A 17,173-nucleotide genomic window follows, 5' to 3' on the forward strand; every position below is an offset into this window, starting at 1 on the left:
ATTCAAAAGTCCACACATCTCAATCAACATTATAGCGAACACTTTTCAAAAATTAGCGCAATCTTTAGAAACTATCAGAAGCTTTTTAGATGGCAAAATAAAAAAAAAAATTATTTATGTAAGGACGTTTTTTTTCAATTTTAATAGGGCTACAAATCAGTCTTAACGTCCACATCCCCAGCTTATCAGGAACCCAACACATTTTTACAGTCAAACTATTGTTTGAAACCACAAGCACTTCATTACAAGCTCTAAGAAATCATCTATGGCGAGTTGGAAATTTTTCAAAGGAAACTGGGCTCATATTTACGCCATAAACCACCTCTAAATCAGCGTATTTCACCACATATACGCATGGAAAACACTTAAACCATCACTAAATATCTTTGGAAACCACTAAAGGTAACTCATAAGCCAAATAAAAGACCCAAGAAAATAGGAACACAATGTTTGAAATGGACAGGCTGGGACAAGTTGGCCAATCACAGCGGCAGATGTTGATGACGTCATAACATGGCCGCCCATGACTTCACCTCCTCAGCCTCTTGGCCTCCATCGGCCTTCATGACACGTAAATTACGCTAAGGTGGACATATTTGAACAGGACATGAAAGACTATAGGCCTGCAGCTCCACTTTGTGACATGTCTGGCGTATAATGAGGGAGTGAGGAGGCAAATAATGGCCGAGAGATTGGCACCGCTCTGTCGTTCGTTTACTTATTTATTCTTTACTCGTTAATTGGGGAAATATACATCGTGTGCAGGTGTTAGTTCACTGATATGTTGTCCTGGAGATTGGGATAGGCTGATTGGAGGAGGTTTGGGAGGGCAAGCACTGTTTTATCTATAAACACTGATTGGAGGGCACCTTGTTCACTGACCTGTTATGGTCAATTCGTTGATGTTTCGTCACAGTACCTTATGACACAGCAAAGACACGAAATGATGAGTTACACTAATATATTACTTATGTTGCCTGGTGAGGACTGTCCGTGTCACCACCACGCACCACTTTGAGCCTTTAGCTATATATATAAATAGTTAGCCTTTGTTTACTAAGAGGCTACAAATGCGCCACTACTTTCGTTATTATCGTTACTAGTTAGGTCTCCACTCTCACTATAGCTGCCTCTCTCCACGCCGCTTTACACCACCACCACACCTCACGGCTCACGGAAGACTAATGTTTGGTTGGTTGGCAACTTGGCGGTTTGGCGCCTTAACGCTTGGACGGGGAGGGTGGCGACGCGGCTATCATGGCTCCGACCACAACGAACACTAGTAATAATGATATAATGTACCTTTGCATTATTTCTTAGCAATAATACATAAGAGAAACGAGATTAATTATTCAAATATATCGGAAACTAGTGAATATTACGGAACAGAAGATAAAAGCTTTTCGTCTCATCAACTATCCTCTCATCTGTCTTTTCAGCGCTGACCAGAAGCTATTAAACTGATTATTAACTTTTAAACTACCACTTGGTGTGTGTGTGTGTGTGTGTGTGTGTGTGTCAATCTGCCAGTACAAATCAGGCAGAGCTTAATCATTGCGAGGAGTGAGGGAGTGAAGGTGCTGACTTAACTCTTACATTAGTTAAGGGAGGCGGGGGCAGAACATGCTGTACCTTATATGGAGGTCCTGGCGAGGATGGAGATCACAGCTCGTCATTATCACAAACAAAGTAAGTGAAATAAACAACCAACTAACTCTGAATTAGTCTTTTTTTTTTTTTCTTTCACACAATCATCAACAATATTTTGATAAGTTAGGTTAATAGTACAGTCACTGAGTAAAATTCTCTCAAGTTTCTTATTATCTTCTTTGATGTGTCACTGTCAGTAAAAACAACAGTGTGTTTTAATGGTGCAGCCTTTCCGGTGGTGCAGCCTTCCCAGTGAATCATGTATCCTGTTGCTTCTTCCTTTCTGTGTGCATAGCAAACAATCTCTTTTAAGTAACTCAGTACCCTTGACAAGATCAAATGCTATTCTCTTCTCTCCTGTCTTCCTTCCTGTGAGATTACTGGCGAAAAACTAAACACAATCTCTCTCTCTCTCTCTCTAGTGGGATTGATAGTGTTACCAAAGAAAACAGTATTGGAAAGAATTAAACAACTATCCCACTGTTGTATGATAGTAGTGAAAATAAAGAACAGGACTGATGAAAGAGACTATTTTTCCAGCAGTGTGTGGTAAAGAAAACTGTATTAGAAGGAACTGAACTATTTTCCCAGAGTTGTATGATGGCGTTAGTAAAGAAAATTGTATCAGAAAGACAAACTATTTTCTGAGTGTTGTATGTTAGCACTAGTAAAAAATAGTGTACTAGTAAAAGAATTAAACTATTTCTTCAAGTGTTGCATTTTAGTAAAGTAAAATTAAGTAAAGTAAAATTAGTTAGTTGAAAGAAAGTGTAATACTGAAAGAATGAGACTATTTATCAAGAGTTGGATATTAGTAAAGTAAACTTAAATAATGAAAAGCAAAATGCATTAAGTAAAAAAAAAAAAAAAAAAAAAAAGTGTAATAGTGAAAGAATTAAACTATTGTCCCAGTACTATATAATAATAAAAAAAAAGATAAACAATTTTCCCAACACACTACGTTCGTAAACACTTTGATCCACACACCACTGGAGGGAAAGACAGACTAACACACATCTAACCTAACTCCACCACCACCACCACCACCACCAATGACACAGCAAACCTATCACTGCCTCTCCCTTACCACCTCCTTCCTCCTCCTCTACATGTTGCATCACTCCTCTTTTCCACCTCCTCTGTAAGTATTAGTAAAATTCCTCAAGTCATCTCTTAAGTAACAGCAAGCAAGTCATTTCAGTTTCTTGGTCATATAATTAGGGTGCTCTAGTTTCACATCTCATACATTCCTAGCTGGCTGTAGTGGAGGTTATTGGGGTTTTTAAGGGTGTTTTTATGGTTCCAGTGATAGATTGATGAGTTGTGGTGGAAGTTATTGGGGATTTTAAGAGTTTTTATGGTTCCAGTGATAGATTGACAAGTGGTGGAAGTTATTGGGGTTTTTAAGTGTTTTTATGGTTCCAGTGATAGTTTGACAAGTGGTGGAAGTTATTGGGATTTCTATGAGTGTTTTTATGGTTCCAATGATAGATTGATGAGTTGTGTTGGAAGTTATTGGGGTTTTTAAGTGTTTTATGGTTCCAGTGATAGTTCGACAAGTGGTGAAAGTTATAGGGATTTCTAAGAGTAATTTTATGGTTCCAGTGATAGTTTGACGAGTTGTGGTGGAAGTTATTGGGCTTTTTAAGAGTGTTTTTATGGTTCCAGTGATAATTTGAGAAGTTGTGGTGGAAGTTATTGGGCTTTTTAAGAGTGTTTTTATGGTTCCAGTGATAGTTTGACAAGTGGTGGAAGTTATTGGGGTTTCTAAGAGTGTTTTATGGTTCCAGTGATAGATTGACGAGTTGTGGTGGAAGTTTTTGAGGTTTTTAAGAGTTTTTATGGTTCCAGTGATAGATTGACGAGTTGTGGTGGAAGTTTTTGAGGTTTAAGTTGTGGTGGAAGTTATTGGGGTTTTCAATGGATCGAATGAGTTCAACAGGTTGTAGTGGAAATTCTTTGGGTTTTCAAGGGTCTTTTCATCATTCCAGTGATAGTTTAACAGGGTGTGGTGGAAGTTATTGAGGTTTTTCAAGGGTGTTTTCAAGATAATTAAATAAAGATAATGATAGTTTAACAGGCTGTAGTGGAAGTTATTTGGGTTTACAAAAATGCTTTTATGATTTCAAATAAAGTCAGTCTCCTCTCTTCCTTCCCTTCTATCTCACTTTCTTTTCTTCTCTTCCACCTCCTCCTCCTCCTCCTCCTCTTCCTTTTGCTTAGCCTCTCCTTAAATGACGCCACAAAAACAATAAAGAAAATAACGAATGAAAATTTATTGACAAAATATTTTGGGAAGTGCCAATAAACAAACATAATAATAAACATAAATAACTGAAGTTTTTCACACAAATTCTTCCCCAATAAACATTAACCATCACTAAAAAAAATGGAAAAAAAAAAACAAAAATAAATTAATAAAATCATAACATTTTTTTTTTCAAAACTCATTTTTCTTTAAACAAAACATCAATAAAAGAGAGAAAAAAATAATTTGTTTTCTCATTTATCGGTCTCTTGAAAACCTAAAAACCTCAAACATTTTTCCATAACTCCAATAACACAAACAAACACAAGGCATGAATTAGCCCTGTACAAATAGAGATAGAGACACACACAAATGTTTATCCCACCAATGAACAAATCTATAAAACAAGCACACACACACACACACACACACACACACACACACACACACACACACTTAAAGACCTTCACAACAATATTTCCTTCACACACACACACACTCACACACACACACACACACACACACACACACACACACACACACACACACACACACACACACACACACACACCACATAGTGAAATGGTTAGCACAATCAACTCACAACCAAGAAGGCCCTGGTTCGAGTCCTGGGCACGGTAAGGCAAATGGGCAAGCCTCTTAATGTGTAGCCCCTGTTCACCTAGCAGCAAATAGGTACGGGATGTAATAGGAGGGGTTGTGGCCTCGCTTTCACGATGTGTGGAGTGTGGTGTGATCTCAGTCCTACCCGAAGATCAGTCTATGACCTTTGAGCTCGCTCCATAAAGGGGAAGGCTGGCTGGGTGACCAGTAGACGACCATGAATACACACATACACACACTCTAAGCTCCATCAAACTCAAGTGAATAGGAAAAATCTCAAGAACCACCCTATTAAGTAACACACACACACACACACACACACACACACACACACACACACACACACACACACACAGGGACACAGCAGGACCATCACAGCTTTCAGTACTCACCTCGGGCTCTGGGAAGGCGTGGCACTGCTGGCGTTGCTTGCAAAATCATCAGCATCAAAGAAGTCTTCATCCTCGGAGCTGGAGTATGAAGTCTCCGGGATGACATTGCCAGGGGGAACAAGAGGGCAAGGAACTGGGAAGGAGACAAAGGAAGAGAGTTGAGTAAAGTAAAGGTAATGTTTGGGCATTTGTCGTGTTTTTGGCAAGTCTTGGGCTAGTTTTAAGAGGGTCTAATGGGTGATTTTGGTGGTGTCAATAGTGTCTTTAAGAGAGGAACAAGAGGACAAGGAAACAGAGAAAGGAGACAGTGGAAGTTAGAGTGAGGTAAATGTAATATTTGGGTGCTAATAGTGTTTTTGGTGAATCCTGGGTGCTTTTAACTGGGTCTAGAGTGTGTTGCTAGTGTTTTCAATGGTGTTTTTGTGGTTCTGATAGTTTAACAGGCAATAATGGGTGTTTTTGTGATTTTTAAAGGTGTTTTTTTTTTTTGGTTCTGAAAGTTTAATAGTGCGTAGTTAGTGCTGTTGTACTTTCAAGGGTGTTTAACAATAATACAGGCCTCTCTCTCTTTCTCTCTCTCTCTCTCTCTCTCTCTCTCTCTCTCTCTCTCTCTAGCTGTGTAAACCACAACTAGGTAAAATACAATGACAACACACACACACGCACACACACAACGCAGAGTTAACCACTACTCTCAGTCTTTCATACCTTTCTCCGGTATACTCTGGTACTCCCTGTCTGTGTCTATATTTCCAACTTCCTATGACTTGACTTCATTCAAGAGGGAGGTTTCAAGACATTTGTCCCTATTCTTTGGTTAATCCTATCGGCTCTATAAGGACACTGGCAACTGAGTGGGTCTTATTTTCTTTATATTTTTATTGCTCTTGGCCAGTCCTCCTCTCTTACATAGAAAAAAAAAAAAAAAATACATACACACACACACACACACACTCAACTCACCCATTCCTCTCTGCATGACGCCAGCAAGGGAACCAGCGCCTTCTGCACACTCCCGGCCAACCTCTATCCCTGTTTGCACTGCTGGGGAGACCGTCAGGGGCACACCATCATCCCCTGAGACCCCCACCCTCTCCCCTGCAGCAGTGGTGGTGGTGGTGGGAGCAGCAGCTGTGGTAGTAGTAGTGGTGGTGGTAGTGGTGGTAGTGTTTGAGCCTTCAGGTATGGCATTGCAAGGGTGGTAAACGCCATTCACTGGGAAAGCTGTGTTCTTGGCAATCTGAGGGAGAGAAGGTAAGTTTAGTGTGAGATGAAAGAATGGAGGAGTTGTAGAATTATCATTGTGATTTTTTTGCAGTTTGAAGGGATTGTAAAGCAAGATGAAGCTGTGTTCTTGTTCTGAGGGAGACAGAAGGTAAGTTAAAGACTAAATGAGGTTAATGAACATAAGAACATATTTAAAGAGGGAAGCTGCAAGAAGTGCTAGGCCTACATGCGGCAATCCCTATATGAGCAAAGCTACCTAATTCCATCTCATAATCAGCACCCAATAAATTCACCTAATCTTCTTTTCAAGCTTCCTGTTAACTCAGCACTAACAACAAGACCACTGAGTCTGTTCCATTCATCAACCACTCTGTCTGAAAAGGATGTTGTAGAAATATTGTGTTTTTTGCAATTTGTAAGGAATGGAAAGCAAAATTAAAATGTGTTCTTGTTCTGAGGGAGAGAGAAGGTAAGTTGGGAGTAAATGAGGTGAATGAATGAAGATAAGAGAATGTTGTAGAAATGTTTTTGTGTTTTTTACAGTTTGAAAGAAATGACAGGAAAGATCAGTCACTGGGAAAGGTGTGTTCTTGTTATGTGAGGGAGAGAAGGTTAGTTAGGCATAAATAAGGTGAGCGAACAAAGATAAAAGGAAGATGTAGAAATATTGTGTTTTTTTGCAGTTTAATAGGAATGTAATAAAAGGAATGTACAAGTAAGATGAAAGAAAAGGAAAACAAAATTGTGTTAAATCTGATAGGAAACCAACAAATAGATAAATAAATGAATAAATAAACAAATAACATAAATACTAAAAGATTAAAAAAAATAACAATGAACTGCCAAAGATAACAAAAAATAAATAAATAAATAAACAAAAACAAAACAAACACACCAATAAAACAAAAAGACACCAGCACACACCGACAAAATACCACCACCATCACCACCAGCACCACCACCATCGAACACACACCTGTAGGAGAACGATGGAGTGTTTGATGGACTCGAGGACACTGTTGATGTTATTGACGACATCCTGGCAGCGGCGGCGGTCGTCCTGGTCGTCGGTGGAAAGCATGTGTCGCTCCAGCACGCCACTCTGTTCAATGAGGAGCTGCAGGTATGCGTCGCTCTCTGTCAGCTTCTTGTCAAAGTCTGCCATGGTGGGCGCTGGCTTGCTCGGATCCCATCGCTAAAAAGATGTGGCTTTGTACACTTTGCTTTGGGATTTTTTTTTATTATTACTTATTTTTTTCACTATTTTTTTTTTCATTTTACTCTATCTATTTTTCTTAAGAACATAACAAAAAGGGAAGCTGCAAGAGGTTGTCAGTCCTACATGTGGCAGTCACTGTATGGGCAAGGCTACTTAATGCCACCTACATATCATCCCCATCCACAAATTTATCCAATCTTCCTTTAAAGCTACCTATTGACCCAGCACTAACAACAATCAAGTGGCCCTTTTTTTTTTTCTTTTATTTGTCCTTGGCTGGCTTTCCCTCTTACATATAAAAAAAAAGAGAGAAAAAAATACTGAGTCCATTGCATTGATTAATCACTTGTATTTGTTGACTACTAACCTTGTCTATCTTGGTATTGTACATTTGGATTTTGTTGACTTATAATAATTCTGTATCGGTACTGGACATTTTACTTTAGTTTTCTGGTGACTATAAATATCTGTCTATCTGCTTATCTAAGTTTGTCTGTTTATATCTGCTTGTTTTATCTACCTATTATAAAAAGCTATTGTTATTACTACTGTTTTTACTACTACTACTACTACTACTACTACTGCTGCTACTACTACTACTACTACAACTACTACCTTTCTAATCTAACTATCAAACTATCTGTATTTTCATCAACTCATGTCTGTTTATCTATCTATCTATCATGAACACTGCAACTACTATTACTACTACTATTACTACTACTTCTACTACCAATTATTACCACTACATCACACACTCTTAGCACCACAATGGCCCTAGAAAGAGATAGTTTCATGGACCACCACTAGTACTACCACGACTTCTACCACCACCACCACACTCACCCTGATGGAGGGGGTGTGCCTCACGATGGTGTCCTCAAGCCCTCGGATCCACTTCTCCCTCTCGTCTGGATCATGCGCCTGGAACAACATAACACTGAACCAACACAAATTTATACAGCTTTTATTAAGTAAGAATGGCTGACCTAGAGCATGTTTCCTTTGATTTTTTCTGCAATTCAGCCTTTTTCAAGTAAGAGTGGTTGATATAGAGCATGTTTTTTTTTTTTTTTTTTTTTTTTGCAATATAACTTTTTTGTAAGTAAGAGTGGCTGGCCTAGAGTATGTTTTCTTTAATTTTCTCTGCAGTTTCTTATTGTTTTACCTTTTATTTCTACAGTTAGGACCAATGAACAAGGATAAACTGTAGGAATTAGCATCATCCACTTACAGCAGTTGGAAGACATAGAAGACAGTAAGGTGAAGAAAAGTTACCTGCATTATCTTACCTGAGCAAGACCATCCACAAGACAGAGACAGACAGACGGACAGTAAGAAGAAAATATAACCCACTTTCCCATACCAAAACTAACAAAACAGCCCACAAGACAGACAGACAGACAGACAGTAAGATGAAGACATTACCTGCTTTAGCAAACAAAACTTTAACCAAACAACACACAAGAAGAGACGGACAGACAGACAAACAGACAGACAGATAGACAGACAGACAGACAGTAAGATGAAGATATTACCCGCTTTCCCAAATAAAACTTTAACAAGACAACCCACAAGAAGAGACAGACGGACAGACAGAGACAGACAGACAGATAGACAAACAGCAAGATGAAAACATTATCTGCTTTACCAAACAAAACTTTAACAAAACAACCCCACAAAAAGAGACAAGACTGACAGACAGACAGACTGACAGACAGATGGAAAAATACCCTCTTTTATGATACTAAAACAAAAACAACCCCACAAGACAGACAGACAGACAAACAGTAGAATGAAAAAAATAGCCTCCTTTACCATACCAAAGCTAACAAAATCCACAAGACAGACAGACAGACAAATAGTGAGTCACAATACCTGGAAGTGGAAAGTCTTGGTGTCTACAGTGATGGTGAAGGTGGAGTCGTCATCATCATCAATGCCCACCACGGCTCCCTTCAGACGCACACAGCCTCGCCGGGCGCCACGCATCATCTTCTCCTTCGACTGTGGGAATGAAGGCACATGAGTTTTTATTTTTTTTTATTTATACCATGTGAGCTTTTCACGGGAATTTATGGGCTAAAGGGGATACTTTTTGGGGTACCTCCTATCTCAAAGCCCACCCGCTAGGAAACCACTGCCCTGAGTGAGGAAGCCCAACCTACACTCGGACTGTGGACAGGATTCGAACCCGTGCACTTGGAGACCCCTCAGACCCCAAAGCACGCATGGTTCCACTGTACGCATTATAGTTACTCTCAATACACTAATAATACAGATGAAGCAATATTTTTTTTCTTTCTTAAACAATGTGGACTTTTGGGGAATTTCAGGCTAGAGGAGGTATTTGTAGTTACAGTTAATCTCAATGTACTAATAACTTGAATTTTTCTTTATTTTCTCAGGTAATGGAGACAAGGTAAAAGCTATAGTTAAGTACTCTCAATACACTAATAATAAAAATGTTCTTTATGAAAATGGAGGTGAAATAATAGCTGTAGTTAATCTGAATGTACTAATAACTTAAATTTTCTTTGTGGGAATGTAGACAAAGTAATAGCTGTAGTTAATCTCAATACACTAATAATAAAAATTTTCTTCCACTGCATGACTAGTGATGAAAGTTACAATGACACAGTTACACATGATGAAAGGAATAAGGAAGCTCTTCTCAGTACACTAATAACAAGTCTCTCTCTTCACTGGTGGAATGAAGACCAAGAAACAGCTACGGATATTATCAACACGCTGATAACAACATATTTTTTGCTTCAAATTTACAGTCATACAGTTAATTATGAAAATAGTAACATAAAAAATCTTGTTTAACTGTGGAAATAGACTGAATTAACCTCAATATGCTAATTATCAAAAACTTTCTCTTTGAATGACGGGAATTATCAAAAACTTTCCCTTTGAATGGTGGAAATAAAGGTGAAATTACAATGAAGAAAACTTGCAATAACAATCTAAGTCAAACTGCACTTGTTTAAAAGAATGTTGTTTAGTCCTAAAAGAATAACAATCACAGTTTTCTCTTTAAATGGCATGAATCAAGATAAACTTACAATAAGAAAGAAGCAACAACAAGCTGATAAAAGTGAAAATGATTGTGTCATACATACAAAGATACTTTCTCACCTCAGATAATGCAAGATAAGATAAAAACTCTCACCAACAAGCTAAAGATCGAAAAAAAAAAAAATACACAATAAAAAGACAAAACACCATTATAACTTAGCTCACCAACTCTCTACATCTAAAAAACTTGGAAGACAATTCCCCATCACTGACATCAGTTCGCCTCACTCTAGCATAAGTTAATGACACAATAATACAACAATACCAGACCAACTAGTCACCCAACAAGACGTATTTGTACACTGTCTCTAACTAACACCGATACCAATTTTCAAGAAAGTTTGTTCAAGTTTGGGGTCACACTAAAAAATGAATCTTTTGCCAACAGAGGAAACCTAAAGTGATGCTAATTTTTCTTCTTCGTTGGGGTCACAAAAAAAAAAAAAAAAAAAAAAAAAAAATGCATCTTTCACCAACAGAAGAAGAACTAACACTAATTTCTGCCACACACCCCAGTACAGTTAACTCCCCCAGTAACACCCCCAGTAATGACAATATAACACACTACCAAGTCAAAACATGGAAAATTTGAGTAAATACGAAAGCAAAAGTAAGATCACAACACCCACCAGTAGCCCCCAGTCCACCACACACCCCAGTACAGTTAACTCCCCCAGTAACACCCCAGTAATGACAATAAAACACAATACCAAGTCAAAACAAGGAAAAAAATAGTCTAAATGAAAACAAAACTACAAACATAACACACACCAGTAATCCACCATCATCTACACACCCCAGTACCGCTAACTCCCCCAGTAACACCCCAGTAAAGACAACAAACCACACTACCCAATCAAAACAACAAAAATTATACATACAAAAACACACCAGTATCCCCCAGTCACCCACACACCCCAGTATGGCTATTTCCCCCAGTAACACCCCAGTAATGACAACAAAATATCTTATCAAGTCAAAAAAGGAAAAAACATAGTCGAAATGAAAACAAAACTACAATCATAACACTCACCAGTAAACCCCAGTCCACAACACACCCCAGTACAGCTAACTGCCCCAGTAACAGCCTAGGAAAGACAGCAAAACACTAACCAGTCAAAGCAACAAAAATCAGACTAAATACAAAAACACACCAGTAACCCCCAGTCATCTATACACCCCAGTTTGGCTAACTCTCCCAGTAACGCCCCAGTAATGACAATAAAACACACTACCAAGTCAAAACAAGGAAAAAAAAGTCAAAATGAAAACAAAACTATAAACATAACACACACCTGTAATCCCCAGTCATCCACACACCCCAGTACCGCTAACTCCCCCAGTAACACCCCAGTAAAGACAACAAAACACACTACTCAGTCAAGACAACAAAAATCAGACTAATTACGAAAACACACCAGTAACCCCTAGTCATCCACACAACCCAGTACGGCTAAAACCCCCAGTAAAACAATAACCACACAACCCAAGTCAAAACAACAAAAATTAGATTACGAAAACACACCAGTAAACCCGTCATCTATACACCCCAGTACGGTTAAAACCCCCAGCAACACCCCAGTAAGGACAAAAGACACACCGTATAATATGAGAGAAGGCCAGCACCATCATCCAACACGAACCAGCGGTACTGCCAACCCTTCATTACATTTGTCCACTTGCTGAGCGGCCCTTCCATCACAGCCATCTTGCCAACAGCTGGAGGGAGGAGCGGATTGTCACCACAGTGTTCAATCCCATCCTCCTCCCGGCTCTATAAAGGATTGGGATGAAGTTATTATTGTTAAAGGGTTGGATTCTGTTTTTCCTTGGGTTTTGTTTAGTGTTTACATTCATGGGTGTTTGTTTTTTTCTATTATTTTTTCTTTTTCTTTTTTCCTGATTTTCAAGGAGGGTGTTCAGGGAAGGGGTATTTATGTATAATGTGGATTTAGTTTAAGTTTTATTATTATTATTATTATTGTTTGCAATTCTGGAAGATTTCATGTTTTTTTTCGTTTATTTGTTTTAAAGGGGTTTGGGAATGGGTGATTTGGGGAGATTATATATACTTATTTTCTTTTTTTACAAAATCCTGTTTTTCGGGAGGGAGGAGGGCGATAGTGATCTAAGAATAGGAAGTCGGCTTTTTTTCAAGTTTGCTGGGTTTGTTTAGGTTTCCAGGTTATTTAAAGGGAAGGTTAAAAGGATTTGGGGAGTATTTGGCGGTTTAGGAATTTTTTGGGGCGTTTTACAAAATATATGGGTTTAAGTCTTTTTTTATGTTTAAATAAACTAAAACCATAATAACACTGAATATTCCACATATAATTCCGTGATAATTTTCAAACACTGAGAATTTAAAGGACATAGTATTGGAATTTATAGCGGGCAAGGAGAAGAGAGTTACAGGTGATGATGGCGTCGGTACCTCCCGCCAAGACACACGGTTGACCTCACTGGAGTGCCGTTATATTTTGAGCCTGTATAGAGGTGACAGTGCCGTGACAGAGGTGGTGGAGGTTATTAATGCACCAAGGAACAGGTGTGTAAGGTATGGCAGTGGTGTTGATAAGGGATTAGTGTGTAAGGAGGGAAAGAAGTGTGGTGGGCCGAGTGCACGTCTGCTCCATGTCAACAAACTTATGGTGACGGCCGTGTGGTGTTTGGTGTTGCTTATACACCCCATAAACACACTCAAACACCCCGCAACATGCCCATATACACCCACACACACAAAGTGAAGTGATGACATTCCCGACAGCACCAGCGGCGAGACAAGAGAACAATACAACTCTTCACCACGACTCTCTACAACTCCTCACCATCATTTATTTCAGGTATTTCTAAGGCTACTCTCTTATTTGTAGGTTTTCTTTGCATATGAGAGTGAAAACAGTGCCCAAATGTTGAAAAGGTGATGGGTATAACGAGCAGTTGTCAGTATTACTAGCTATTATTTGCTTCTTTGACTCACCGTAAGCCAAATGTGTGTCGGAATGGAGCCACCACTACTCTACCATTGCATGTTCCCTGGGCAAGTTTTAACGATGGGGCTTGATTTTTTTGTGGTGAGATAATAAGTGCAACATAAGGATTATAGAGCCCGCGCTGCAGTGTTCCCGGATGTTGCCTCCCGCCCGGGCCCCGCCCCGTCCCCCGAGCATCTCCCCTGTCCCCCCCGTGGTAACTTGCGGGTTCCAATACTTTTTTTTATATATTCTTTAAAAATAATATTACGCTTCCATGATGTGTTTTTATTGTTTCTCTAAATATTTCGTTGTGTTTGAAGTGTGTTTCGCGCCTGTGTTCGGTAAATATGTGGCGTTTAGTGGTGTTTTACAGCTTAAACATGAGCTGCCATAACCGTCAAAATTTTCCATCTACCAATTTAAAGTTTTTTATTTTGAGGTGTAACTGGGCCTTTGTGGTATCAAAAAATTGTTTGTGCTATTTTTAAGCGTGAAATCAATCCATTGAGTGAAATATGTGGACTTCGAAGTGGTGTCTTGTCCCGTTTAACGTAAGTTTTATTTTTTCGATTTTATTTGTTTACGTTTCTGTTTGACGGTCAAACTCGTTGTAGAATGCCTTAAAAGAAAGCTCAGACTTTGTAGAATGTGTTAGAATACTCACCAAGTGAAAATAGGTGGACTTTACAAGAGTTTTTAATGAGTTTAGAGTTTAATGGTTTTGTTTTACATAAATGCTCTTTCACTCGTTCACTTCTGGTTCTAGGTCAGTGTTGGATGCCTGAGAAGAGAGTTTATATTGTCTAATATTTTTCGAAAGAAATATAAAGTCGAAATGGCTGGACGTTTTGGCAGCGTTATAAGTGGAAATGTTTATATACATTTTATATACTTAATTTAGACAGTTTTTTAAAACTAGTTAAGCAGGAGATGTTTTGATGTTTTGGATATTAATTAAAGTATCTATCAAGTCATAAAAAAGTAAGCATTCGGCCTTGGCTTCGTTTTTTCTTGAAGTCATTTTTAAAATTATTTACGTAATTCAGCCAAGTCACCACTGTTCCCGCGCTCTTGATGACGTCACAGCCAAGGTGGTGACTCATCATAGCCCAGGCCGGCGTCCCTCCCTCCCTACCGCCCAGTTCGTCTATATTTTGCCCAATATCTAGTGATTTCTACGTGTTTTCCCGTATTTCTTGGCTCAGGTGTGTAGATATTAATAGCAGAAGGAAGAAGGAAGGAGAAAGGGAGGAAAAAGTGGAGGAGCAGGCAAGCCACAATAGGTACTCTCCCTCCACTTCCTGAATATTTTGCCTAATATCTCGTGTTTTCTAAATGTTTTGATGTGTTTCTAGGCTCAGACGTGTAGATGGGAGCAGTAGAAGAAAAAAAAAAGGAAGAGGATGAAGAAGAAAGGAAAAATGGAAGTGAAAGAAGAGGAGCCAAGCCACAATATTTAGGTAAGTCCCCTTTTTAGTGTTACCGTTCTTTATAACGCATTTTGGTGTTTTTGGGTTATATCTGAAGTATTTTGAGTGTGTTTGATAGTGTTGCAGGGTGTTTTGGGTGTATTTTGTGTGTTTTCAGTGTGTGTTAGATGTTTTTAAGTATATTTTACATATCTTGAGGGTGGTGTAGAGGGGTCTTTGAATATATGGGTGTGTTCTGAGTGCGGTTAGGGGAATTTTAAGGTGTTGTATGGTGTATTGAGTGTGTTTTAGGTTAGTTTTAAGGGTTTTAAGTGGTTTGTGCGTGTGTGTGGAGTGTGTGGGGATGATTTTGGTGTGTGCTGGGTGTTTTAAGTGGTCTGTGCATGTGTTTGGAGTGTGGGTATGATTTTGGTGTGTGCTGAGTGTTTTAAGTGGTCTGTGCGTGTGTGTGGATTGTCTTGGGAGTGTGTGGGGATGATTTTGGTGTGTGCTGGGTGTTTTAAGTGGCCTGTGCGTGTATGTGGAGTGTCTTGGGAGTGTGTGGGTATGATTTTGGGGCACTGTCCCCAAGAAACCGTCTCATCTCAATTCCCGGCCTCCCCTTCGCAGCTCCTTCACCCGGCTGATCACATAAAATGACAAATGTATGGTATATCATTTTGTTTGTGCGTAGGGTTTCCTTCAGACTTGTCATGTAATTTAAGGGTTATGCAAGGGTAAAAAGGTTGAGAAACGCTGCCTTATTTGTTACCATATTCTCTCTCTCTCTCTCTCTCTCTCTCTCTCTCTGTGGCTTCATATTATGTGCTGTCAAATCAGCTGGGTGGAGGAGCTTCATATTATGTGAGCTCAAATCAAGCTGGGTGGAGGATGGTTTCTTGGGACAGTGCCGATTTTGGTGTGGACAGTGCCGATTTTGGTGTGTGCTGGGTGTTTTAAGTGTGTGTGTGTGTGTGTGTGTGTGTGTGTGGAGTGTCTTTGGAGTGTGTGGGGATGATTTTGGTGCATGCTGGGTGTTTCTAGTTGAGTTATGGGCTTATTTATTAATATTTTGAAGTGTTGCATAGTGTTTTTGGGTTAATATCCTCTCTTACTTTTGTTAGTCTTGTATAATTTCATGGTATGATGGACGCAGCTGAGGTGGGCCTCCGCTGTGGCCAGGCAGTTCAGCCTTGCTGTTAACCCTTCATGTGATGAGTGAGTTGCCGGTTGAGCTGGAGTGTACTGGTATTGGGGGCTCGTCTGGTATTGTAGACAACCATCTGTCTAACCTTTTCGTGAAGAGGTCCGGTGTGACCCCTGGCAGGTTCCTGATGGTGTCCGGCACAGCGTTGAAGAGGTGAGCACCATTGTGTGAGAAGCAGTTGTGCATGCAAGTCTTTATTTTATGAGCCGTTGCTTCTTCCCTCTTCACATAGCACAACCGCCCTCTTCTTGGATGTGGTCAAGTTGTATGCCCACATTTGGTACAAGGCCCTCCAGGATCTTGGGATTTTGAGCATTTTAAAGTGGTTTGGGTGTGTTTTGTGGTGTAGGGGTGTTATTGGTGTATATTCTGATTCTGATTTGTAAAGCGCAGGGCAGGCATGTTTTTTGGGGGTGATTGAAATATTAGTGTTGTCTTTCATTAACCGTGTTACTGAAACAGGAGTCTTTTAGAAATACGACTTAGGCTGTCCACAGTTACGAGGAAGTTTGTTCTTAAGAGTGTTTCTGCTTTTGATTTGATAGATATCATGTTAATCTGTCAATAGATCATCAAACATCCCTTAAAAACTGGAGGGGTTTGGCTGTGTCTTGGGGTGTTTGGGGTGAGAGAGTGTGTTTTTGTGGGATTTGGGGGTGTTTGAGTGTTTTGGAGATTTGGGGATATTTGGGTGTGTGTTTGGGGTGTTTAGGAGTGTTTTTGGGGATTTGAGTGTGCTTTTGGTGTGTTTAGGATGTGTTTGGATGTGTTTGGGTGATGTTTGGATGTGTGTGTCATCCGCGTGTTCAATCACTAGCAGGGGTGTGACTTCATTTTTTTCTTTTCTTTTTTTTCTTACTTTTCAACAATCTCAGCCTTTTTTCTAACCTAACCTAATGTAGCACCCCATAACCACTCCCTCTCTCTCCCTGGCAGGCCCAAACACTCTGCAGCAAACTATGACTTTTTTTTTTTTTTTTTTTTTTTTTTTTTTTTCTTCTTCTTCTCAATAATTCCCCACCCATCCTAGCCTAACCTAGTGCAACAACCCCAGTACTATTCCCTCCCTCTCTTCTGCAGTTCCATTCGTGTTTTTTAATGTTTTTCTAATATTTTCTTGTTTTCTCTTACTTTTTCAAGA

At 39.4% G+C, this 17,173-nt stretch overlaps 1 protein-coding gene across 1 annotated transcript in view; it reads right to left on the minus strand.

Moving 5' to 3' along the window:
• The window catches only part of LOC123512707 (oxysterol-binding protein-related protein 9-like), a 36,028-nt gene extending 22,488 nt beyond the window's left edge, over nt 1-13,540 (minus strand). The window contains exons 1-7 of the mRNA XM_045269246.1: nt 13,422-13,540; nt 12,045-12,218; nt 9,239-9,367; nt 8,207-8,284; nt 7,118-7,336; nt 5,878-6,154; nt 4,915-5,047 (exon numbers count right to left, since the gene is read on the minus strand). Coding sequence (XP_045125181.1) covers nt 4,915-5,047; nt 5,878-6,154; nt 7,118-7,336; nt 8,207-8,284; nt 9,239-9,367; nt 12,045-12,152 — 944 coding nt within the window. The 5' untranslated portion in view covers nt 12,153-12,218; nt 13,422-13,540. The remainder of the gene's footprint in view (nt 1-4,914; nt 5,048-5,877; nt 6,155-7,117; nt 7,337-8,206; nt 8,285-9,238; nt 9,368-12,044; nt 12,219-13,421) is intronic.
• Between the last annotated feature and the right edge of the window lie 3,633 nt (nt 13,541-17,173).

The sequence above is a fragment of the Portunus trituberculatus genome, chromosome 34 (genome assembly GCF_017591435.1).
Source record: "Portunus trituberculatus isolate SZX2019 chromosome 34, ASM1759143v1, whole genome shotgun sequence".
NCBI lineage: Eukaryota > Metazoa > Arthropoda > Malacostraca > Decapoda > Portunidae > Portunus > Portunus trituberculatus.